Source organism: Gobio gobio (genome assembly GCF_949357685.1).
Source record: "Gobio gobio genome assembly, chromosome: 18".
Lineage (NCBI taxonomy): Eukaryota > Metazoa > Chordata > Actinopteri > Cypriniformes > Gobionidae > Gobio > Gobio gobio.
In genome coordinates this window covers 1,452,190-1,480,011 of record NC_137111.1, presented here as the reverse complement: position 1 = coordinate 1,480,011, position 27,822 = coordinate 1,452,190, and the positions used below count along the sequence as shown (strand labels likewise).

Below are 27,822 nucleotides of genomic sequence, written 5' to 3'. Positions count from 1 at the left end.
CGCCCAAGGAAAGGGTCCTACGCAAGGTATGTCTTTGACACAATCTGTAGTCCTCACTTCCTGTCAGTAACACAAGCCTCTAACCATAACATTTGTCGAAAGCATTTAGAGGCAGCTCCGTCTATGCCAATAGGTTTTCACCCCGCACAAACACAGGTAAAACACACTCCTATTACTCTGACTGTTGTTCCTTTTATTGTGATGCTTACCTGTTGTGCTTTGTACTCTAATATACTCTCAAATATACAGCATTATTCTTTGATTTTTACTTGTGATTGCTTGTGTCCTGAGCTAGATGAGTTGTATGTCTGTCTATGTCTCTTTAATCCAAATGTAAAACTGTTTTAAAATCTGTTGTATGTGTCACTTCCTGCTGCCAGCTGGTGGCGCTATGACTGTGAACCACAATAGCAGCATTCATGTGATCAGCCCTCATCAGCAAACATACAATTCGATCTAAATCAGAAAATGCATCAGAAATTGTTTGAGACTCTTCCTCTTTTTTTGGTCTTTTCTTGCCATATCAACATCGTTCAAGATATCAAAAATCCCTTTGCAGTTTATCATCTGTAATGTCTTGGCATCATCTTCACCAAGTTTGGTGAGAATAACATGAATCCCCTTGGAGGAGTAGCTCAATTTAATAAATACAATTCTGCAATTTTCAAAAGATTCTCATTTAATTCCAAGATGGCTGACTTCCTGTTGGTTGGTTGGAGCCAATAAAAAAGGTCAAGATTGTTGAAAAGGAGTTTGGTAACACCACCACTATAGAGCCCCCATCCAGGAACCAAACTAGACAATAAATATTAATTCCAGCCACTATTCAGGCTGGTTGATTGGGACACTTTTTCCAAGTCATCTCAATGACAAAAATTGTCCCAATCATCCTGAATTTATCCTAATTAACTAGTAAGCATGGGTTGTCTTGGTCTGGTTGGCTGAGGCAGGCTTCCATTGTCAATTTAAAAGTACTGTATTCTGTCAGTGAGATGCAGCTTTAGACGTGGCTTGTCTTAAACATGTTTTGTGGGCAGGTGTGCACAGGCCAGAGATCATCCGAAGACAGCCGCATGTTCCCTCAGCTTCAGGTTTGCATGACTCATTCATTCAGTTCAGACATCACTCAGTAGCAGCTTTGGCATGAACTCTCGCTTTCTTCTCTCCTGGATATTGTTCCATCTGTTTGACATTGTTGAGCAGCTTTGAGTCGGGTGCAGCCGCAGTCTGAGCGAAAGCAGCTCACGCCGCAGTCTAATCCCGGTAAGTATGTGCAGATGCCGTCTATTAGCATGTGCGTGTCTTTGCATGTGTGCTGATACACATCAAACAACGCAATTACCTAAATCTAACGCTCTTTTTTTGCATCTATAGAGGGATCAGGTAAAGCACATTTAGATAATTAGTAATGCTCCCCAATAAACATGCCCCAACCATACATGCCAGTAAACAAGTTTTGAGCTTTCTACTTCAGTGTCATTAATGTACAACAGACCAATAAATAGGATGTTAATATGGACCCACTTTATATTAGGTGGCCTTAACTACTATATACTAACATTTTAATTAATAATATGATACAATGCACTTATTGTGTACATACATGTTTTTACATTTTACTTACATTTAAAAAAATACCTGCATGTAATTACGTCTGTAATTAATTTCTGTAGAAACATTTGTAATTACACAGTTGACACTTCCCTTACACCTAACCCTACCCTTAAACTTACCCATACCACCACACCTATCCCTAACCCTACCCTTAAACTTACCCATACCACCACACCTGTCCCTAACCCTACCCTTAAACTTACCCACACCACCACACCTGTCCCTAACCCTACCCTTAAACTTACCCACACCACCACACCTGTCCTTAACCCTACCCTTAAACTTACCCATACCACCACACCTGTCCCTAACCCTACCCTTAAACTTACCCATACCACCACACCTGTCCTTAACCCTACCCTTAAACTTACCCATACCACCACACCTATCCCTAACCCTACCCTTAAACTTACCCATACCACCACACCTGTCCCTAACCCTACCCTTAAACTTACCCATACCACCACACCTATCCCTAACCCTACCCTTAAACTTACCCACACCACCACACCTGTCCCTAACCCCACCCTTAAACTTACCCACACCACCACACCTGTCCTTAACCCTACCCTTAAACTTACCCATACCACCACACCTGTCCTTAACCCTACCCTTAAACTTACCCATACCACCACACCTATCCCTAACCCTACCCTTAAACTTACCCATACCACCACACCTGTCCTTAACCCTACCCTTAAACTTACCCATACCACCACACCTATCCCTAACCCTACCCTTAAACTTACCCATACCACTACACCTGTCCCTAACCCTACCCTTAAACTTACCCATACCACTACACCTGTCCCTAACCCTACCCTTAAACTTACCCACACCACCACACCTGTCCCTAACCCTACCCTTAAACTTACCCACACCACCACACCTGTCCCTAACCCTACCCTTAAACTTACCCATACCACTACACCTGTCCCTAACCCTACCCTTAAACTTACCCACACCACCACACCTGTCCCTAACCCTACCCTTAAACTTACCCACACCACCACACCTGTCCCTAACTTTACCCGTATCCCACCTCAATATCAGCAAAGGTGTTTTGCAATACAATATGAACACAGTATGTACATTGTACTTATTTGTTGATGTAAGTACATAATACTTAAGGCCACCTAATATAAAGTGGGACCGTTCATATTTAACTTGATTTTTAGACACAATATTGCCACTAATTTTGCTTCCTTCCCAAATAAGACAGTGTTTCAGAAACAAAGTCAAACCTGGATCAACACTTTTGTGCAGTGAGCGGGAGGGGACATGATCGGTTCACTTAGTTTTGTTGTGTCCACAAGATATTAATCCGTGGGAACGTCATATTAACTATCAGTCAATGGATTTGAAAGACTTTGGGGTTAGACGAATACGTTTTTGTAGCTTAAATATTGTTTTAACATATAGCCTATTAATAATAACCAATTATTCAAACTTCATTCGAATGCTGTCACGGGCATGAGGGGCTACAATTGAAAACAGACGCTCATTTATCGTCACCGAGGTTACAGATGTTAGTCTACAGAAATACTCAAAACTTTGTTGGCATGATCAGGCATTTACAGTAGCTATTTACAAATATTGGCTACTTTAAGTAACATAATATATACAAAGTAACTAGGTAAAGATACACGGGAAATGAAGGGGAAAATAAAGCAAATACATGACAATGAATACAAAATTGGAATAATATTTTAAGAAAATATTAGAAAAGAAAAAATAACCACCCATCAGTGAATGGATTTAAAAGACTGTTGGATGGGATAGATAAAAACGTACAAGGCATATTCTTTTAACATCAATACAATAGGCAATATGTGAATAAAATCATATCTTAATTCCACACTTTTTCATAATTAAAAATAAACATTATTATAGGCCTATTTATTTCTGATCATTCCAGGCTGCTATGATCGCGCAGGTTGTTTATGCATTTAACTCATGGCCATGAGAAACAAATATAAGGATGTCATAAGGATGTCGTTACCTCAACAAAATGGCCATTACATATTATCACGTTAATATCACGTGGTCACGACAAAGCTAAGTGAACTGAACATGTCCCCTCCGAGTCACTGTACTTTGTGACTCTAAGCAACATTCCTGAATAAATCTGTGTTTTTGAGCAAATCGGTTGAGTGAATGATTCAATGACTCACTCTCCTATAGAAAGAGTCCCAGTAACATCCCTCGCCTGTCTGGAGCAAACACAGACATGTGGAGAGATACAAACTGTGGAAATATCCGGAACTAACTGTTCTGTAATCAATCATTAAACACTAAAATGTTCGTAACCCAAAAGTACCAGTTCATTACTTTAAAGGGCATACTGCAGGTTAAATTTTTTTCGAGATTAATATATAACCTTGTATGAAAATACCATATGAAAAGGTAGTGCAGGATTTAAAATGTTTTAAAAAGACATAAGAGCACAAATTTAGTAGATAAAGTGGCCATTTCGTTGGCCGCTTGGAAAAAGCGCTTTTTTTTCAACATCGCGTCATATTACGTCATGAGAGGGAGTGGTTCGCCGAGCTCTGCGTTGGCTCAGTGCAGAATAGGTTGGTATTCAGAAGAGTCTGTGTATTTTCGGTAGTTTTTCTATTCCAATTTATCATTGTCATGGTAAATTATTATCCAGCCTGTCAGGGCATCGAGTCCACAGGTTTCCTAAAAAAAAAAGTTAGGAATTCTGCATGGTGGCGTTTTGTGCAGGTGAAGAAACGGGACTTCCCTTCTCGCATCTGCTTCAAAACACGCGGTGGTGTGTATAGTGCTTTAGACCGGAGGATTATCATTCCGGCGATATGATGGAGTCAAACATTGTTATACTCATGTAAGGCCGGCTACACACTGGCTGCGTGACGTGAGCGTGGCGTTTTCTATCTGTTGACCGGCTACACACTGCAAGCGTGGCGTTTCTGTTGCGTTTCAGCTGCGTGGCGTTTTCTGTGTCTTTGCACACCAGAAGCTTGTCTGACGCGGCGCCGCTGCTGCTAGGTGACGTAGTGGAAGGCCTATACTTCATGTTAAACATAAAATATATAAAGAAATATTTATATAAATATATAGCCTACTGATACAGCAAAGACAACGTCAGCACTCTGCAGTATTGACGGCCAAATAGGCTACAAAATATTTTGTTCTGCATTGGCAGGTGCAATATTTGAAAATCGATATTATATAAATTTTTTTTAATTACAATTATATCTGCATTTATATCAAAACCTAGAGACTTTCACACATAAAAATGTAATTTATTAATATGTATTCGTGTCAAAATGACAAACAGCTTTTCCTATTCTATTTTGCCTGGAAACGCTTCCAACACTCTTGCGTGTCGCTTCGGTTCTATTTCTAGCATGTGCTTTCGGCTCGAGCCGCGCGTGTCACGCAGCCAGTGTGTACCTTGCCTAAAGGATGAATAAACATCCACACGCGATGCTTCTTTGCCGTCGTGTTTACATTAATGAATACAAAGTATGTACATTAACACAAATGAATACAGTCTCACACTTTTTCGAAAAAAAGTTCTGAATTATGTGATATTTTATTCATGCCATGTATGCACATTCAAGTTCACTCAAATACATACTCATAACGTCATATACATCCTCACATTAGCGGTGAATCGGCACAAAATAAACCCATAATGCAGAATAATGAATAAAGGATAAACACAATAACACAACGTTACTGTCTGTGGTTCGGCGGCTGGCGGGAGATGTGACGTCCCGGATCCGGCGGGAGATGTGACGGTCCTGGATCCGTCAGAGATGCAGCTCGGAGAAAACGTGAACTGTGCACCGTGGCGTGAGTCTTGTAAGTTACCAAATCAGTCGTGATGAGAAACCGCTAACGTTATATCACATAACGTTTAGTGTGGACGGATATTAACGAGTGTGACTTTTCCTGATGGTCAAAGCCTATAAGTTTCTGTTATTGGTAAGTAAATCAATAACTTACTAGATGACGTACCAGCTTTGCTATTGCCTGATACATGATAATAATCAGTACAGTGTTGTGATCTGAGCACAGTGATCATATCATTAGCTAGCTTTATAGCTAACACTGGTCTCTCTCCTAGACACCTGCCGCTGTTCTCCACTGTTTCTCCTCACATAAATACTCAATCTGTCTCCTGTAATCGTTGTTCTGTCTAATCCTGGTCTGTCCCTAATTGTGTGTCATAATTGTATGGCTGTGGTCTGCCATATGAGTATTAATAAACATTTATAATGTTCTCAGCGTCCGAGCTGTCATTGCGATCCATTGTTTTCCTATCGTTGAAATTCACCGCACTCCCTCTCGTTATGTCACGTCCGGTTTTGGCATTTTTAGATGCGGAAGTAAAATTTTCTCACAAAAACGACTCCAAAAGCCTTAATAGTGTATTTTAAAGTATATTTTAAAGAAAATCTAGTTCCTACATTATTTGTCTATACATTGACTCACTGGAGTCTCTAACCTGCAATATGCCCTTTAAAACCACCGGTAACTTCATATTTTTTGCGTCTTTAGGTTTATTGGTCAACAATTCCTAAGAACATTTATAAAAGTAATCAAAAGTGTAAAAGCAAAATCTAAGGTTTTTCTTGCTCAGTGGCTTCTTTTCACATTTCACCTGTAATTTAATGAATATTTCCGTGCATTATAAACTTTAGCTTGTTTTGTCTCTTGTCTCGAGAGAATCAGTTCAAGTCCATTTGATGTCATAATGTATTGTAAGCAGTTTCTAAATCTCCCTGTTTAGCATTGGCACGACGAGATTGGACGCACCCTGCGTACGCACGACCTGATTGGTTCTCTGGCACCAGAAGGCCAACAGGTATCAGAATCATTATGCCGGTCCATCCAGTTCAATAGTGTAACCCTTCATAAGCAAACATTAAAGAAGACATAAACGAAGGATAAACATGCTTTTAAACTCTAAGTGAATTTCCATAAACACACAATAATTCATGCTAAATAATTCTAACATGAGGCCCAACCCTCACTTTCTGTGTTCAGATAGTAGCCAATCAGTGCCAAACACGGGCACTAAATGGGGCAGGATGAGCACTGGTGACCCCGCAGGTAAGGAGTTCATGTTCTTCTACTGTACGTCCACTGCAGTACCACAGGAGAATACGCATAAATCTGCATTATAGCTTCAAAGTGTGCATAGCACATGTCTGTTTTGATCACCATAGAATCATATCAATGTACACAGGTTCCTACAATATCTTTTTTACACTGCGTTCACTTCCTTCATGCTGTTCAAATATGCCATGGCACTAGATGCCAATGTGCGGCCCATATGATATCAAAACATTCAGAGGAGCATGTGTTTCTGCTATATGACTTTAACTTTATCATCCTTGTCAGAGAAAAGGTGGTAAGCTATGGTTTTCGTTACAGCTTTTGATTATCTGACTTTTTTTTGCTAACATTCACACAGGCATTATGGGTATGTTTTCCATAATGCACTACACTGAACTAACAGTTCCTGCAAATGCTGCCTCTTCTCTGCAGTTCTTGACCCAAGGCCTGATAACACAGAGTATGAGCACTGGCCGTATAACTTTGGACAGTTTTGTAAGTATTCTGTTGTTTTATTTTTGAGTAATACAAAATAATGCATATGTGAAGAGTATATGTTATACATGTGTTATAACACATTTTCCTTGCGTGTTATAATCAGTGCTGGGTAGTATATGATGACATGTAATCTAGATTATGGAATTTTTACTTTTCTATTGATTACATGTTTATTCTAACATCCAATCATGTTAATAACCTCTTTGATCTCATATATAAGCCCTTAGATTTCAAATGCATAAATTAGGTCAATAATAAAGTCAATAATAATACAAGAAAATAAAATTACGTTCACAGTTTTCTGATGTCGATTAATGTACACATGTCAAGTCCACTGGAGGCAAGCTTTATGAACCCAAGTGCAGTTTATTTATCAGACTTGACTTGACTTTACTAGAGACATACTTGACTAGAGACAGACTTGACTTGAAACAGACTTGACTTGAAACAGACTTGACTTGAGATAGACTTGACTTGAGGCAGACTTGACTTGAGGCAGACTTGACTTGAAACAGACCTGACTTGAAACAGACTTGACTTGAGATAGACTTGACTAGAGACAGACTTGACTTGAAACAGACTTGACTTGAAACAGACTTGACTTGAGATAGACTTGACTAGAGACAGACTTGACTTGAAACAGACTTGACTTGAGGCAGACTTGACTTGAAACAGACTTGACTTGAGGCAGACTTGACTTGAGGCAGACTTGACTTGAAACAGACTTGACTTGAAACAGACTTGACTTGAAACAGACTTGACTTGAGACAGACCTGACTTGAGGCAGACTTGACTTGAAACAGACTTGACTTGAGACAGACTTGACTTGAGACAGACTCGACTTGAAACAGACTCGACTTGAGGCAGACTTGACTTGAAACAGACTTGACTTGAGACAGACCTGACTTGAGACAGACTTGACTTGAGACAGACTCGACTTGAAACAGACTCGACTTGAGACACACTTGACTTGAGGCAGACTTGACTTGAAACAGACTCGACTTGAGGCAGACTTGACTTGAAATAGACTTGACTTGAGACAGACCTGACTTGAGACAGACTTGACTTGAGACAGACTCGACTTGAAACAGACTCAACTTGAGACACACTTGACTTGAGGCAGACTTGACTTGAGACAGACTTGACTTGAAACAGACTTGACTTGAAGCAGACTTGACTTGAAACAGACTTGACTTGAAACAGACTTGACTTGAGGCAGACTTGACTTGAGGCAGACTTGACTTGAAACAGACTTGACTTGAAACAGACTTGACTTGAGACAGACCTGACTTGAGGCAGAATTGACTTGAAACAGACTTGACTTGAGACAGACTTGACTTGAGACAGACTCGACTTGAAACAGACTCGACTTGAGGCAGACTTGACTTGAAACAGACTTGACTTGAGACAGACCTGACTTGAGACAGACTTGACTTGAGACAGACTCGACTTGAAACAGACTCGACTTGAGACACACTTGACTTGAGGCAGACTTGACTTGAAACAGACTCGACTTGAGGCAGACTTGACTTGAAACAGACTTGACTTGAGACAGACCTGACTTGAGACAGACTTGACTTGAGACAGACTCGACTTGAAACAGACTCAACTTGAGACACACTTGACTTGAGGCAGACTTGACTTGAGACAGACTTGACTTGAAACAGACTTGACTTGAAACAGACTTGACTTGAGATAGACTTGACTAGAGACAGACTTGACTTGAAACAGACTTGACTTGAGGCAGACTTGACTTGAAACAGACTTGACTTGAGGCAGACTTGACTTGAGGCAGACTTGACTTGAAACAGACTTGACTTGAAACAGACTTGACTTGAAACAGACTTGACTTGAGACAGACCTGACTTGAGGCAGACTTGACTTGAAACAGACTTGACTTGAGACAGACTTGACTTGAGACAGACTCGACTTGAAACAGACTCGACTTGAGGCAGACTTGACTTGAAACAGACTTGACTTGAGACAGACCTGACTTGAGACAGACTTGACTTGAGACAGACTCGACTTGAAACAGACTCGACTTGAGACACACTTGACTTGAGGCAGACTTGACTTGAAACAGACTCGACTTGAGGCAGACTTGACTTGAAATAGACTTGACTTGAGACAGACCTGACTTGAGACAGACTTGACTTGAGACAGACTCGACTTGAAACAGACTCAACTTGAGACACACTTGACTTGAGGCAGACTTGACTTGAGACAGACTTGACTTGAAACAGACTTGACTTGAAGCAGACTTGACTTGAAACAGACTTGACTTGAAACAGACTTGACTTGAGGCAGACTTGACTTGAGGCAGACTTGACTTGAAACAGACTTGACTTGAAACAGACTTGACTTGAGACAGACCTGACTTGAGGCAGAATTGACTTGAAACAGACTTGACTTGAGACAGACTTGACTTGAGACAGACTCGACTTGAAACAGACTCGACTTGAGGCAGACTTGACTTGAAACAGACTTGACTTGAGACAGACCTGACTTGAGACAGACTTGACTTGAGACAGACTCGACTTGAAACAGACTCGACTTGAGACACACTTGACTTGAGGCAGACTTGACTTGAAACAGACTCGACTTGAGGCAGACTTGACTTGAAACAGACTTGACTTGAGACAGACCTGACTTGAGACAGACTTGACTTGAGACAGACTCGACTTGAAACAGACTCAACTTGAGACACACTTGACTTGAGGCAGACTTGACTTGAGACAGACTTGATTTGAAACAGACTTGACTTGAAGCAGACTTGACTTGAAACAGACTTGACTTGAAACAGACTTGACTTGAGGCAGACTTGACTTGAGGCAGACTTGACTTGAAACAGACTTGACTTGAGGCAGACTTGACTTGAGACACACTTGACTTGAGGCAGACTTGACTTGAGACAGACTTGACTTGAAACAGACTTGACTTGAAACAGACTTGACCTGAGACAGACTTGACTTTAGGCAGACTTGACTTGAGGTAGACTTGACTTGAGGCAAACTTGACTTGAGACACACTTGACGTGAAACAGACTTGACTTGAAACAGACTTGACTTGAGGCAGACTTGACTTGAGACAGACTTGACTTGAGGCAGACTTGACTTGAGGCAGACTTGACTTGAGACAGACTTGACTTGAGGCAGACTTGACTTGTGGCAGACTTGACTCGTGGCAGACTTGACTTGAGGCAGACTTGACTTGAGGCAGACTTGACTTGAGACAGACTTGACTTGAAACAGACTTGACTTGAAGCAGACTTGACTTGAAACAGACTTGACTTGAAACAGACTTGACTTGAGGCAGACTTGACTTGAGGCAGACTTGACTTGAAACAGACTTGACTTGAGACAGACTTGACTTGAGACAGACTTGACTTGAAACAGACTTGACCTGAGACAGACTTGACTTGAGGCAGACTTGACTTGAGATAGACTTGACTTGAGGCAAACTTGACCTGAGACATACTTGACTTGACTTGAAACAGACTTGACTTGAAACAGACTTGACTTGAGGCAGACTTGACTTGAGACAGACTTGACTTGAGGCAGACTTGACTTGTGGCAGACTTGACTTGAAACAGACTTGACTTGAGGCAGACTTGACTTGAGACAGACTTGACTTGAAACAGACTTGACTTGAAACAGACTTGACCTGAGACAGACTTGACTTGAGGCAGACTTGACTTGAGATAGACTTGACTTGAGGCAAACTTGACTTGAGACACACTTGACTTGACTTGAAACAGACTTGACTTGAAACAGACTTGACTTGAGGCAGACTTTACTTGAGACAGACTTGACTTGAGGCAGACTTGACTTGTGGCAGACTTGACTTGAGGCAGACTTGACTTGAGGCAGACTTGACTTGAGACAGACTTCACTTGAAACAGACTTCTCTTGAGACAGACTTGACTTCGCTGGTCTTAGTTGGTTTAAGTCAGTCTTCCACCATGGCCAATATGATCTGATTTAGTGGGTCTCCCAGAAGTTGTCTTATATTCAATGAAGATTGCATTATTGATTCTTTTATTTTAATGTTTATTACTGTTGAAGCTGCTTTGAAATGAAACAGTACAAATAAATGCATCTTCAAGAATACAACAACTGAGTACAGGAATGGTAGGAAGCTTCCAGTAAGTCTGTGATGGCACAGGGTTGGGCCCTGTAACCAGCTGGATTCTGGGTTTGTACCGTATAGGGTACAGGTTTTACAGTTCCATCAAGAACCAAACTACTGCTACTGGCTCTGGTCTGCATCCCCTTTCATTGCATATAAAAAGCAGCCTGAACATTCTGCTGGGTAACTCATTTATCTGCTCCATGCTGCAAAGAAACTCATATGTGTTTAGAACGATGATGAGGTAACTATATGGAGCGAGCGGGTTTCTGATTCTTGTAAAGGTGCAGTCACATTTGCGAAATTTTGTGCACAGTATTTTATTTACATTTCATGATGTAATGATCCTACTTTACTTGAATTTGCAGCATTACTAACAATAGAGGTATTGGGATCATGCAGCAAGTAGCAAAGAGAAAGTATCTGTACTCATTTAGTAAATGCATGTAAGCTGTCTGGATTCATGAGAAAAAGCACATGGCCCTCAGCTTTACAGTATATTTTTAAATCTACAGGGCTGAAGTCTGTTGTGTTGTGGTGATTGTGTAACTGTAGTGACTGTGAGTCACTGTGTCTTTGTGAAACTGGAGTCCTGATTCATGTGTGCATGATTTCTGTGGTCAGCTCCTGATCCAGAAGACCGCAAGCCTCCGCCTGAGACGAGCAACCCCAGAGGTGTGTCAAAAACACAAGCACATTTGTATAAAAAAGCCCACAGGTCTCTCACAATGAACAATACAGTCCAGTGTCTGCTTAAAGTGCGCCTATTATGCTATTTTAAAGGCTCCTAATTTTGTTTTGGGTCTCCTACAGTAAGTTTACATGCATCAACGCTCAAAAAACACTGCAATTTTCTCATAATATCCACTGCAGTGTTAGCTCTTCTCACTCAGTGTCTGAAATGCTTCCATCAAGGATTCAGTCTCTCTAAACCCCGCCTCTCTGAGAGCTGCTCTGCTGTGGTTGGTCAGAAAGCAAGCGCTCATTATCATATCTGAATCTCAGTGATACGATCAGTATCGATGGCGAGGGTTTGACCGTCTCAATCTCAGCAGAAAACAGCGTCTTCTCCACATGACCAACACCAACCAACTCTTCCAGTCTCAGAGACGACTACAGTGAGTGAGGGCGGGGCTAAGAGACGCTGTTCAGCCAATCAGGACCAGAGGCGGACATTATGCAAATTAACTAGAGTGTGTGAGGGCGGGGCTTAGAGACGCTGTTCAGCCAATCAGGACCAGAGGCGGGCATTAGGCAAATTAACTACAGTGTGTGAGGGCGGGGCTAAGAGACGCTGTTCAGCCAATCAGGACCAGAGGCAGGCATTAAGCAAATTAACTACAGTGTGTGAGGGCGGGGCTAAGAGACGCTGTTCAGCCAATCACGAACCGAGGGGGGCATTATGCAAATTAACTACAGTGTGTGAGGGCGGGGCTAAGAGGGCATTATGCAAATACATTCACAAACAGCTGCTATATCACACAATACATGAAAGGGAATATCCGAAAAAAGCATAATGGGGCACTTTAAGAAACTGTGATTGGATATTGTTTGTTTTTTAATGATTGTGTGATGAATCATTAATTAGTGTGTGATTACTCTCACAGAGGCGCCTTCTGAGTCAAACCCATTTGAGTCAGGTGAGGAAACTATCTACTGACTGAAGTATGTGAGATTTATGGAGGCAGATGCATATGAATGCCAGGGAAAGATTATTGATTAATAGAGACGTATTTTCACGCTGGTCCTTGCACAATACTATATTATGAGCTCTATTATGTAAATTAATACATTTTGATGTTTGCATCACATGATCAGAACCATTTGTGTGGCTTTTTTAACAAAGTAAACTTGCTCAGCAGCTCACCTGGTACAGCAGTGCAGAAGCGCTTGGGTAAAAGAGCTCAAAGAACCTTAAAATGGCACATGTGTTTTAATCTCATGTTTGCTTTTGTTAACACTATCGGTAAGGTTTAATGTAGGTGTGATGTTATTCTCAAACGTGGTAAAGCATTCATTTTTTGTCACCACTCACCTGGTATTTCACTTTAAATGTGCCACAATATATGCAAGAATACATACAATCTTTTCGGAAACAAGGAGATCCAAGGACATTCCTTCATGTTCCTTCAAAACTGACACTGATTATAACAGACTATCACTCATTTCCTTTCCTGGCTCTCATTGGATTCTCATCCTGTCTTTGTAGATTGTAAAGTTGATATTGCGTTCCTCATGGATGGCAGCTGGAGCATTGGGAAACGACGCTTTAAGATTCAGAAAGACTTCCTTGCGGAGGTTTCTCAGGCTCTTCGTGTGGGACCAGCCGGACCCATGATGGGCATCATTCAATACGGGTAATAATGCGTCCCTGTGGCAGAAAACAAACAAATGCTTGAGTATTATTAATGATAACAAGTGAGGGACTGTCAGCCAACATGACCCTATTAGCATTCGCAGAATAACAAATATAATATGGTTTTAGCAAACATTAATTTTCCCTCAGAATCAAAATATGATTATGTCAGAATAGACATATTTACAGATTATTAACATATTTACACACTCGTTTTGATAGCCATTAAAACATACAATATTAATTGTGACTAGCAGGGCGGACGAGAGCCGTGAGAGAGCGATGCGCAGCTGGTGCTCATCTTCAATCATGCACCGGCCTCGCACTGCTCTCTCACGGCTCACGCCTGCCCTGCGTGTCACATACCCCCATCGCCCCTCGCACCTGGGGGTAAGGACAGACGAGATGAGAGAAAAGGAGATGGAAGCACAAGGAGCGACAGAGACAAGAGAGTGGAGAGAGAATATAAAAAAAATCTCGGTCCGGTTCCCGGCAGTGTTAATTTTGACAGCAAATTTTGATTTAGTTTTAGTCCTAGTCTTTTGACTAAAATGCCATTTAGTTTTAGTCATATTTTAGTGCCTGAATTGTTTTTAGTTTTAGTCTCTTGAAATCTAATGAGTTTAGTTAAATTGTAATACATTAAGCATTTAAGCATTACATAACCGACTGTCACTTGAACTGACATTTTGTTTTTTGAATAAAAAATACACGAAAGAGCTCAATTCACTTTTTTAAAAACATCTATATAGTTTTTATAACTTTGTGTTTCTGTTTTAGTCAGTAGGCCATATCAGGTTAAGCTACAGCTTCAAATAAGTTTGTTTATTTATTTATTTTTTTTCAGTTAACATTTATTTAATTTCAAGTAATTGAAATTTTTTATGGTTTTAGTGAACTATTATAACTCTGATACTTTATTGAATATGTGTCAAATACTGGTCTTTCCTCCTGACTATGAAGTAAATGGGATTGAAATTAAATACAGTTTATTGTGTACGCAAAAACGAATATATGATGCGTGACTTTTAATGATAAACAAGCTGGAAATACACCGGGACTCTTATTTTGAAATGTATGCGCCTCTATTGCAGTTGCAGGAGCTCATTCAAGTTCAGATGAGGAGATAAAATATGCATTTTTCAACCATCTAAAACATATTACTATATAAACATCGTAAAGTAAACATTGTCATTATTCATCAGCATTAGTTCATAAACAATATACTGGCATAAATGTGTGTTATTGATTGATTGAGCCGCTCTGGAGCTGGATTTGGGGTGTGTGTGTGAGTGTGTGTGTGTGTGTGTGTGTGTTATTGATTGAGCCGCTCTGGAGCTGGATTTAGGGTGTGTGTGTGTGTGTGTGTGAGTGTGTGTGTGTGTGTGTGTGTGTGTTATTGATTGAGCCGCTCTGGAGCTGGATTGGGGGTGTGTGAGCCTGTAGATCGTGTGTTTTCCAGAGGTTAGATCAGTTCAGATCAAATGTGCTCATCTGTGACACAGGACATCAGTTCTGACCCCATCTCTTCCCTAATCCACCCTTTCTAACTTTTTTCGTCTCGTTTTTATTTGTTGACAAAAATGACAGTTGATTTTCGTCATAGTTTTTGTCATCCAACACTAGTTTTTATTTAGTTATCGTCTCGTTTTCGTCAGTGATAAAAGGTCGTTGACGAAAATTATGACAAAAACCTTGGGCAGCCAGTCTCTGCTCAGAATGTCCTTTCTTCCTCCCGGGTTTCGGCATGAATGTAATGGGGTATGTTGTTATTGGAAGAAGGAGGCGGGAACCGGCGAACGTTTAACAACTTTAATCAAAAATAAACACAAACTGAAACTAAACACGTAGGCAGCCCCTCGCGGACGACACACACACACACACACACACACACACACACACACACACACACACACACACACACACACACACACACACACACACACACACACACACACACACACACACACACACACACACAATAAAACATAAACAAAACACAACATAAAATCCAGGCCTGGTCCTCTCTTGTCCTTCACTGTTGTCTCTCGTCCTTTTATGCGTCTGAGCTCCTCCGTGAGACAGGAGCCGTTCATTATCACTCAGCACCGGCCTCGCCCCGTTCTCACGGCCCCTCGGCCTCACTGCTTGCCACATAAATATACTTACAGTGTCTAAAATGAAAACACATTTACAGAGATGTGTATGAATCCTAAGGGTGATTGTAGAATATTTAATGTTGTATTATACATACACTACTGTAATGTATTTAGTCTCTTATAATCACTTAGAATGTATTTTTTTATGGTATAAATCCAGTTAAACAGTGAAATATTCCTCCAGTGTAGATCATCTGTTCTCTATGTGAATATATAGTAAAGTGTCATTTATTCCTGTGATCAAATCATCATCACTCCTATTCATCAATCATATACTATTCAGAGATTTGGTTGCATGGTTTGTGTTATAGACATATATATATATATATCTTTAGTGTTACTTTAGATCACTTTAATGCATATGTGCTGAAAAAGATGATTATTCTCTTTCAAAAAAACTACCGATCCCAAACTAGCTTGATTTGTTTTGAGAATAATGTACAACGTTTTTTGTAATTTCAGTTTTGACCAGTAATCAGGAGATTTGTATATCTCTAAATGAAGTAATAACATGCTGTCATACCCAAATGTACCAACATATAACTGGCACGGCATATCATCAGCATTTCATTTCTGATCCAGGGATGATGCGGTCACAGAATTCAGTCTGAAACAGTCCTCCAGCTCCAGTGACGTGAAACTAGCCATCAACAAAATCGTGCAGAAGGGCGGCCTTTCGCATGTAGGTGAGTGAATAACGCCGAACCGTACCGAGCAGGCCAAACAGCAGGAGTTTGCACAGAATAAAAGCTCTTTCTGATTCTGATCTCAGTTCCAAATAAGATCTAAATCTGAGCTGGGAACTGTGGCGAAATTACAGGGCTGGTGCCACTCTGTGGTGTTTCTGTGTAAGCTGACCAAATGCCTGAGGTTTATCCAACCTAGAGATTTGGTTGCATGGTTTGTGTTATAGATAGTGTCTCACTTTAATAAAACAGAGGAATCCTGTAAAACAGCAGCTGCGTATAAAGTCAAAGATAGCCTGAGGACACAGCATTATCTGCTGGGATGAATCTGGTTGGACGAGGTTTAATCAGAGCCATAGTCCTTCATCTTCTGTATATAATTTACACAAACACGCTTGTTTGGACTGCAGTGACCCCATAAATTCGGTAGTATAGAACCTACTGTAACCTACTGTTCCTTATTACCCTAGTATACAAACAATATATTAAAGGTTGTTGTTTCAATCCTCTGAGCCCCACTAATACTGAAATCCTAGAATCACCCATGGACGTTGCGCTGGTCTTTTCTCCTCTATTGTGCCGTATATCCGAGTGAAACGCTTCTCAAACAAGAACAAATGTAGGGCGGGGCTTGAGTGTGTCTGTGGGGAATTGATTGGATGGTTGTGGTTTGCTATTGGTGGATCTCATGTGAGTGACAGCTTGCCCCGCCCTCGTCATCAGAGAAGATATTAAGTTATTCTGAGTCAAGATTATTATTAACACAATAATGATAAATCACTTAGAATAAACCCTGCAGAGAAGAGATGAAGTTATTCGGTAACACTTTACAATAAGGTTCATTAGTTAACATTAGTTAAGTACATTAGTTAACATGAACTAATAATGATAATAATTTTTTCTTTGTTAATGTTAATTTCAACATGTACTAATGCATTATTAAAATCTTGTAAACATTAGTTAATGCACTGTGAACTAACATGAACAAATCATGAACAGCTGGATTTTTATTAACTAACGTTAACAAAGATGAACTAATGCTGAATAGAGGTGTTGTTCATGGTTAGTTCATGTTAACTAATGCATTAACTAATGTTAACTAATACAGCCTTATTGTAAAGTGTTACCAGTTATTCTGAGTCAAGATTATGCACAATAATGATAAATCATTTAGAATAGACACTGCAATATTCAATTTCCGAGTGAAACGCTTCTCAAACAAGAACAAATGTAGGTTGCCCCGCCCTCGTCATCAGAGAAGAGATGTTGCGTTGAGAGGGAGGGGAAGTTATTCTGATTCAAGATTGTAGGAACATGAATTTAACACAATCGTGATAAATCATTTGGAATAAACACGGCAATATTCCATTGGTGACTTTACTGCAGAAACATGTTTAGATGTGCTTGACCTTTTATTTTTTATTTAACCTTTATTTATCCAGGTAAACTGTTTGAGAACCACTTCTCATTTACAAACATGACCTGTCATGATGCTTTCAGTATCCACTAAGTGTAGCATTTCTAAAATATTTTCTTATTAAGTCGATGAGGTCAAAGTTGGAATAAGTTGGATAAGGTTCTACTAACTGCTGCATTGATAGTTTTCAGCAGTGGCGTGCAACACCCAGTGTTTTCCTGAGTCCTGGAAGTATTTAAGGAAAGCGTCTGAGGGCCGAGACTGGAGGCGAAACAGAGCTGCGATTGAAGCCCTCACTAAAGAACTGTAGCTGTTTTGTACTGACTCTGGCTCTGTGCTGCTTTAAGGGAAGGCCCTCTCCTACATCAACAAGCACTTCTTCAGTGATGCTAATGGGAATCGAGGCAGCGCGCCCAACGTGGCCGTGGTTCTGGTGGACGGCTGGCCCACCGACAGGGTGGAGGAGGCTTCACGGCTGGCCCGAGAGTCCGGCATCAACATCTTCTTTGTCACCATCGAGGGCCCAGATGAGAATGAAAAACAGAACGTAGTGGAGGCCAACTTTGTTGACAAGGTATTAATATCGATTATGGTGGGGTGTCCGGTTTGGTCCGGTTATGGTGGAGTGTCTCTGGTGGTGTTCATTTAGGCTTAGGGTTAGTATTGTTTTGTTCACGGTCAAAACACACCGGAGACTATAATCATATAATACATTTAAAGAATATTTCTTTTAGTTTTTTCTTAAATATTTTGGAATTTAAGGAGATTTCCTGTTACCAAAAAAATTATTTAAAAATATATTTCAAATCTAAAAAATATTTTGCAAAAAAACACATTTGTTACTGTTTTTTTAATTAATGCATTTAAGTTAGAAATGGAGCAAAATTGTTTAAAATCCGTTGAATGGGGGCAGATTAGTGGCCACAGAATAAAAAATAACTTTATAACTCACAATGAGAGTTTATATTTCACAATTCTGAGAAAAAAAAAAAGAGTCAGAATTGTGAGATATAAACTCACAATTACGAATTGTGAAGTCCAAGATATACATTTGCACTTCTGACAAAAGAATTGTGAGAAAAAGTGCAATTACCTTTTATTTTTTATTTTGTGGCTAAACACGCTTCCATATATTGGTTCCATATATTTCCCTTGAGGAAAACATCTTATAAATCAGACTAATTGATGTTTTTTGAGAATGTAAAAATGCAGAATGTCTTCTGTGATGGGTAGGTTTAGGGGCAGGGGCAGTGTGTGTGTGTGTGCGTGTGTGTGTGTGTGGCGTGTGTGTGTGTGTGTGTGTGTGTGTGTGTGTGTGTGTGTGTGTGTGGGCATGTTTTTGTGAAATATCAGGACACAAATGTGTATAATGACATGGGTATGACACAGGTATTACAAAAAGAGGGTGAAATATGAGGACGTTCCCCATGTCCTCACTTTTCAAAATGCTTATAAATCACAGAATGAGGTTTTTTTCACAGAAAGTGAACTGCACAGTCTCCTGTGTGTGTGTGTGTGTGTGTGTGTGTGTGTGTGTGTGTGTGTGTGTGTGTGTGTGTGTGTGTGTATGTGTGTGTGTGGTGTGTGTGTGTGTGTGTGTGTGTGTATGTGATGGGTAGGTTTAGGGGCAGGGGCAGTGTGTGTGTGTGTGTGTGTGTGTGTGTGTGTGTGTGTGTGTGTGTGTGTGTGTGTGTGTGTGTGTGTGTGTGTGTGTGTGTGTGTGTGTGTGTGTGTGTGTGTTTGTGTGTGTGTGTGTGTTTGTGTGTTTGTGTGTGTGTGTGTGTGTGTGTGTGTGTGTGTGTGTGTGTGATGGGTAGGTTTAGGGGCAGTGTAAGGGGATAGAAAATACGGTTTGTACGGTATAAAAACCATTACGTCTATGGAATGTCCTCACATTTCACAAAAACAAACATGTGTGTGTGTGTGTGTGTGTGTGTGTGTGTGTGTGTGTGTGTGTGTGTGTGTGTGTGTGTGTGTGTGTGTGTGTGTTTGTGTGTTGTGCGCCGCCTATAGGCTCATATCACACTCTTTAAATAACACACAAATACTGCACTATTGACTCTAGAGCAGGTGTGTGTTGGCCAATGGTCAGTGGTTTTCAGTTCCTCATAATAGCAGCGCTCCAGCAGTGCTCCTGACCACACCTGGTGTTGACCTGGTGTATTTTTTGGGATATATTTATTTGAAAAATTTAGAAACATTTAGTGTCCCCAACTGAGCAAGCCAAGCCAGAGGCAACAGTGGCAAGGAAACCAAAACCCCATCAGGTGACCTAATGGAGAAAAATAAACCTTGGGAGAAATCAGGCTCAGTCGGGGGGGCAGTTCTCCTCTGGCCAATTAACAAACAGCGTATGATTATTATTCTGGAAACTTTATAGGTCAGAGGTCATAATAGATCGCAATATTCGAACGATCGGAGTCAACACGCTGGAGACGGGTTTATTGAGATGCCGTGTCGATGAGGCAGTTGCAGGGGGAGTCTAATCACGGTCTCTCAGACACTTCAGGGTCCTGTGTTGGTCTTCTCTGGGCGCAGGTCCACCATCTGATCTGGATACGGCCCGGATCCGGCTGACTGCAGTAAACATCGGGATAAACAGAGAGACTAACATTAGCGTAGATGCCATTCTTCTGATGATGTCACGAGTACATCAGGTGTTATGGGAAGTGTTCCCGGTTCCGGCTGACCTAGTTAATGCAGCCTAACAATCATTTCATTGAAAAAGTGTTTTATGTGTATGCCACAGTAAAGAGATGTGTTTTTAGTCTAGATTTAAACTGACAGAGTGTGTCTGCTTCCCGAACAATGTTAGGAAGACTGTTCCAGAGTTTAGGAGCTAAATAGGAAAAGGATCGACCGTCTGCAGTTGATTTGGATATTCTCGGTATTATCAACTGGCCAGAGTTTAGAGAGCGCAGTAGACGTGATGGAGTATAATATGTTAAGAGCTCGCTCAAGTACTGGAGATAAACCATTTAGTGCTTTGAAAGTAATAAGCAAGATTTTAAAATGTATGCGATGTTTAATAGGCAGCCAGTGCAGTGTTGACAGAACTGGGCTAATATGGTTAAGGAACACAGAGGGATATTGATTTCTTGTTTTTGGCCGTAGGCTGTGTGCAGAACCAACGGCTTCTTCTCGCACCCCATCAAGAGCTGGTTCGCCCTGCGTGAAGCCGTGCAGCCTCTGGTGAAGAGTGTGTGTGACACCGACCGCCTGGTGTGCAGCAAGACCTGCCTGAACGCCAACGACATCGCCTTCGTCATCGACGGCTCCAGCAGCGTGGGGACCGGGAACTTCCGCACCGTGCTCCAGTTCGTGGCAAACGTGACGCGGGAGTTCGAGATCTCGGACACGGACACGCGTGTAGGAATCGTACAGTACACGTATGAGCAGAGGCTGGAGTTCGCTTTCGGACAGCACAACAACAAAGCCGATCTGCTGAACGCTATCAAGCGCATCAACTATTGGAGCGGAGGAACCAGCACGGGAGCCGCCATCACGTACGCCGCGGACCAGCTCTTCAGCAAATCCAAACCCAACAAGCGCAAGATCATGATCGTCATCACGGACGGACGCTCCTACGATGACGTCAGGGCCCCGGCGCTGGCCGTACACCGGAAAGGTGAGTGTGACGGAACGACATCATCATCGAGTTTATGGACCAAAATAAATATACATTTTCATACTTTTACCTCTTAAGCTCTGGGACCATTTTTTAAATTTCTGCCTGGATTTGGCCGACCCAAATGTAAAAGCTTCCCATACACACACACAGTGTCTCTAAACACACAATACTGGTGTCATTTTACAGGAAACCCTCTGAAGTTTCATAAACCACTGATAAAAGTGATAAACATGTGAGTATATGTTGTCTGAGCTGTAATGATCCCCCAATAAAGAGACGCTTTTTGATTGTTTGGTTATAAATTAATTGTTGAAAGTGTGTAACTCAGGCCCTGTGAGCTCTAGCACCCTGCAGATAGTTTGGGCTGTAAACACTAGATTACAGAACACACTGGAGAAAAGAGTTTAGTCTGGATCATGTGTGCAAGATTTATTCAAATGGATCTGAATGGAGGAGCTTTTTTGGGGGGTTATTACAGCTCAGACAACATATACTCACATGTTTATCACATTTAGCAAAGGGTTTCCTGTAAAATGACACTAGTATTGTGTATTTAGAGACACTGTGTGTGTGTGTGTGTGTGTGTGTGTGTGTGTGTGTGTGTGTGTGTGTGTGTGTGTGTGTGTGTGTGTGTGTGTGTGGGCATGTTTTCGTGAAATATCAGGACACAAATGTGTATAATGACATGGGTATTACAAAAAGAGGGTGAAATATGAGGACGTTCCCCATGTCCTCACTTTTCAAAATGCTTATAAATCACACAGAACAAGTTTTTTTTCACAGAAAGTGAACTGCACAGTCTCCTGTGAGGGTTAGGTTTAGGGGCAGGGGCTGTGTGTGTGTGTGTGTGTGTGTGTGTGTGTGTGTGTGTGTGTGTGTGTGTGTGTGTGTGTGTGTGTGTGTGTGTGTGTGTGTGTGTGTGTGTGTGTGATGGGTAGGTTTAGGGGCAGGGGCAGTGTAGGGGGATAGAATATACGGTATGTACGGTATAAAAACCATTACGCCTATGGAAAGTTCCCATAAAACATGAAAACCCAACATGTGTGTGTGTGTGTGTGTGTGTGTGTGTGTGGGAAGCTTTTACATTTGGGTCGGCCAAATCCACGCGGAAACGGGTAATTTAGTGTAAATAAGTTACTTTGTGTAAAACAAATGCCAAAGTGATGCATATCTCCAGAAAGTAGACTCTAAGCTTTCAGATGACCACACATGAGGTCAGAGCTGGGTCCGCAGAGTTTCAGTGGTTAATATCTTTATCGCCTTATATATTTATTATTTATTTGTATAGTATCTTTATTTATGGAATTGAATGAAGCAGGCGAATAACTTTTTCTTATTAATACACTACACTTGGGTTCTACCATATTTGACACACCCACTTCAGGTCTTGCAGTCTCTAATAATGAGCTCATGAGTTGAATCAGGTGTGTTAGATAAGGGAGACATACAAAATGTGCAGAGCTCCAGGACAGGTTTGAAAACCCCTTGTGTAGACAACCCTAAAAATGCTCATTTGCTCCATATAGAGCTATAAGGCCATCTAGTGGAAAGAGTCATGAAATATCACTTATATTATTATTTTTCCACAAGAGGTCAGCAAAGACACCCAATGTAAGATGTTCTGAGCTGAATTAACAGGGTTATGCATGGAAATGAGAGTATTTTGAATTTTAAGTTGAAAGAATGTTAAGATTTGCTTAAATTATTAATTATTTATTATTTGTTGATAGTAATTAAAGGTAAATATAAGAAAAAATAACAACAAATCGCATCAATGTGTTTTTTTTAATTAAAATTAAATGAAATAAGCTTTCCGGACAAAAAAAAATATATTTATAATTTTAAGGTTTTAAGTTATTTTGACCCGCAAGGGAAGGATGAGCATTTATTATATAATTCATAATTCAGAGTCAAGGCTGTAGCTAGAACGTCTGGGTCCTGAGTGATTAAAGTGTCCTTCTCAGAGCATGTGTTTATGGGTCATTCCTGGGATTCGGTAATATTTCAGTCCCCTAGATTTTTGAAAGTGGTGGTTCACCAAAATTAAATGTTAAAAGCTTTTCACAATACTTTGGTATGTCCTTTATAATGAATACAAATAATTATTGCATTTAAATAATTTTTATCATTAAAAAAAATCTTATTTATGTCTTACAGCAAGCATTTTGTCATGTCCCTGAGGTTCTTTGCTGAATTTGTACTTGGAAAATAATTAATAAAATATGCACAGTATCTATAATTTTCAGCAATAATGCAAGTATTTATTTGTGTTCTTTGCTTTTGAAAAGAAAAAAAATTTAAAAATGCAAGATATTTGATAAAAAACAACTTATAAAGTTACGTCCCTCAGTCTGAACTCAACCCCGTCACGCCAACCATTCTCTGCCCATAATAATTTAGACTCCACCCATATGTGACATAATTCACAGGAAGTTGCATCATTCAGCTCTCTTTAACAGCATGGTGCAGAAGAAGGTGATTGATATCACACTTTTTATTCATTTTTTTAGGTGTTTTATAGTCAGGGAGGGTACTGTCAAGCTTAACAACTCAACCCCATCACATACATTGAAGATGGAAAATTATGACTTTTCAAAATTTTATTTTAATCCATAAAAATCTAAAATATATTTATTTAATTGGCTGCCATGTGGCCCACTCTTCTACACCAAATTAAGAGCAATGGCCATTTTGAGCAAAAAAACTCAACCCCATCACACTCAACCCCGTCACATTTGTCATTGTTTCGGGGTTGTAAACTTTGTGACAGGGTTGAGTTATTCACTTAATTTAATCAATTATTTCAATTTAAAAATGTAATTTCAATAAATATATTATTACCAAAATCATAACTCATATTTTTGTTATAGATAAAATATTTGATGTAATGTTTCCACTTAAACTTCAACGGGAATCCTAGTCAGAAATGGCACCCACAGCAACAGCAGACAGGCAATGGCAGTTTCGTGCACGCAGAGATGCTGACCCAGAAAAAAGCTGGGGTTGGATGCCATGGTGCAGACGTGGCCGAGGCTGCGTCTGTACGCTTTCCCCCGATCGCTCTCCTGGAGAGGGTCCGTCAACAAGGGGTCAGCCTGCTCTTGGTGGCACCTCGTTGGCAGACTCGAGTTTGGTTTTCGGACATCATAGCTCTGCTGGCGGGTCCCCCGTGGCAGGTCCCTCTCAGGAGGGATCTTCTATCTCAGGCGGGGGGCACGATATTTCACCCCCGGCCAGATATTTGTAACCTGTGTGTCTGGCCCCTGAGGGGGCCAGATACCTAGAGGCCGGCCTGTCGGCAGATGTGATTGAGACCTTGCTCAGCTCCAGGGCTCCGTCTGCAAGGAGACTTAAATGGAATGTTTTCTGCGTTTGGTGCAGGGAGCGTGAGGTGGACCCAGTTAACTGCCCGGTGGCTTCAGTGCTGGAGTTCCTCCAAAATCGCTTCTCTGCGGGTCTAACCCCGTCCACACTCAAGGTGTACGTTGCTGCCATTGGGGCTTTCCATGCTCCTATGAGTGATGGGCCTTTGGGTAGGCACCATCTGGTTGTACGGTTCCTCTGTGGGGCTCGGAGGATGAGGCCTGCGGCTCATTCTGGCGGTGGTACTTGAAGGTTCGGCTGAGGCCCCCTTTTAGCCACTGGAGTCGGCTGAGGCAAAGAACCTGACCCTTAAGGTGGCTTTTCTCCTGGCTATCACTTCTCTGAGTAGAGTGGGGGACCTCCAGGCCTTGGCGGTGATGCTGACTTGCCTGGATTTTGCCCCTGGCGGAGTTAAGGCCAGCTTGCATCCTAAGCCGGGCTACGTGCCCAATGTGCCATTTAGTGTGGCCAGGTCATTGGTTCTTCAGGCTTTCCATCCTCCACCTCACGTGACAGCGGAAGAAGGGAGACTTCACCTGCTCTGCCTGGTTAGAGCTCTTAAAATATATTTGGAGATGTCTGCGCAGTGGAGGAAATCAGAACAGCTGTTAGTGTGCTTTGGTTCACCCAAGAAAGGGCTGCCTGCTGCGATCTGCGAGGCGGCTGGGTGGGCCACCCTGCACACTTTCATTTGATTTTACAGCTTGCATCTCCCTGCGACGCCAGGCGCTAGGGTGCTCCAGTCCTAGTTGAGCCTGGTCTCCAGCTTCACACTAGGGCAGGCGTGACCCTCGGTGTGGCCTAGTGGGTACTCGTTCCCCAAATTCGTCGTTCCGACGCAGTGCGAGTTCCCTCGAAAGGGAACGGCTCGGGTTATGTCTATAACCCTTGTTCCCTGAGTCTCGTCGCCACACCTCGTCACGCCTGGAGCGCATGCTTCATCGCGATAACTGACATTACTATGTGCCGGCCCCCCTTATGTAGCTTCCGGGTATGCCGTCACATACTACGTCATGACGCAACATCAATCAGGATTGGAATAGTTTCATTCATACTTCAGACACGCTATTGCTAAGGGAGCGTCCCCAAATTTGTCGTTCCGACGCAGTGCTCATTTCCTTTCTCAGGGAACAAGGGTTATAGTCATAACCCGAGCCGTTTTCTTTGTTTAAATTCTCACTGCAGTTCAGATAATAAAGTAAAAACTAAATATGACTGTCTTTATTACATGGTTGCCTAAAATAAAATAGTGTTTTGTTTGAGTCTCAAAGAGGGATTTTCATAATAAACAAATACAAATTAAAAGTAGGCCAGTGTGTCCTTTCAACCCCGTCACATTAATATTTTTGGAAAATAAAATAAGGAAGACAATTAAAAATTAAAGCATTTCTTGCTGATTACCACCCGACATGTTAAGGGCTAACACAGTAAAATTGTGGTTTTAGTGAAACATCTAAATAAATTTTTTCTTACTAAAATAAAGAGACCACGGACAAACAATTTGGATATTTGTAACTTCCATCACATACAAATGTGAAAATGATCATAAATGTTACATTTTAAGTCATTGAATTGGTATGAGGGACACATGAGCAGTAGGTAGATGATGATTTTATAACAAGTTTTGTGTAAAATCCTGTTTAAACTAATTCAATTTTGTCCGTTACGGGGTTGAGAATAAAAGGTGTACACATCTGAAAAAAACTCAAAATAATAAAAAGTCTTTAATGCCTGAGATGGGAAAATATGATTTTTTGAAGGTTTGATATGTCCCTAATAATGTGGGGTATTTAGAAATGTAATCATATGTAGTTCAAAAATTAAAAAAGTACAAGTTGAAATATTACCGAATCCCAGGAATGACCCTTATGGTTGAAGTGTTGAAGTGTTGAAGTGTTGTTCCGTCTGTCTCTCACGCTCCAGGTGTGATCGCGTACTCCATCGGCATCGCCTGGGCAGCGCAGGACGAGCTGGAATACATCGCCACAGACCCGGACAGAGAGCACTCGTTCTTCGTGGATGAGTTTGACAACCTCCACAAGTATGTGTCAAAAATGTTTGAAAACATCTGCAACGAGTTCAACTCCCAACCACGCAACTGACCCCTGGTGGAATATCAGCAGAAATGCGAGGAGCAGGTGCATTAGCTCACCGTTCCAGGTTTAGTTCAGTCAGAAGCCTCACTTTCAGGATCACCATCTTAGGAGAGGGCAGCATGAGTCCAGCTTTGATATTGTGTGGAAATGGTCATTTAATGATGGCAGTGAATGTGTGTTCAGTGTCTAAAGTGTGACGGACTTATATTGGTATGAGAGAAAACATGCTTACAGCTTTTGCATTGTTTCAGTTAAAGATTATTTATATTTTACATGCTGACCACAATAATATGAAACATTACACAATAATAATAATCATGTCTTTTTCATATGGAAAGCTTATAGCTAATTGCACAAGATAAAGGTGTCAAGCTAAAAATGTCTATTTGTAAATGAGAAATCTTTTAAAACGATTGGGATTTTGCATATGTTCAGCAGACAGGACTGTTAATGCATGCATGAACTGACTGATGTTACTGTAATGTACAAGATATTATCAACACACAGAGGGGATCAGTATTGGAGTATTATGAGTGTTTTTAAAGAAGTTACAGAAAATACAAGAAGAAAGGCGACATTCAGAAGCTGCTGTTGTGTGGGTTTCCATTCAAACAGATGTTGGTGATAAACATAAAGAGGTTTTTTTCTTCTCAGTTTGAATTCATATATTGTAATTTTTGTATTTGTATATAAAAATGCTTGTATTTTTGTTTAAGATGACAAAATTGATCCAATATTTTAATGCAATTTTTAATAAAATTATTATTGAAAACCAGC

At 40.9% G+C, this 27,822-nt stretch overlaps 1 protein-coding gene across 1 annotated transcript; it reads left to right on the top strand.

Annotated features, from left to right (window-relative positions):
- The first annotated feature begins 6 nt into the window (after nucleotides 1-6).
- On the top strand, nucleotides 7-27,822 carry vit (vitrin). The gene is made up of 14 exons (XM_079842335.1): nucleotides 7-26; nucleotides 103-156; nucleotides 1,038-1,091; nucleotides 1,204-1,263; nucleotides 6,383-6,457; nucleotides 6,640-6,705; nucleotides 7,144-7,206; nucleotides 11,962-12,012; nucleotides 12,945-12,977; nucleotides 13,547-13,694; nucleotides 16,435-16,538; nucleotides 18,303-18,529; nucleotides 21,070-21,583; nucleotides 26,873-27,822. The coding sequence occupies exons 6-14, from the start codon at nucleotides 6,684-6,686 to the stop codon at nucleotides 27,049-27,051; spliced, it is 1,341 nt and encodes a 446-aa protein (XP_079698461.1). The 5' UTR covers nucleotides 7-26; nucleotides 103-156; nucleotides 1,038-1,091; nucleotides 1,204-1,263; nucleotides 6,383-6,457; nucleotides 6,640-6,683; the 3' UTR covers nucleotides 27,052-27,822.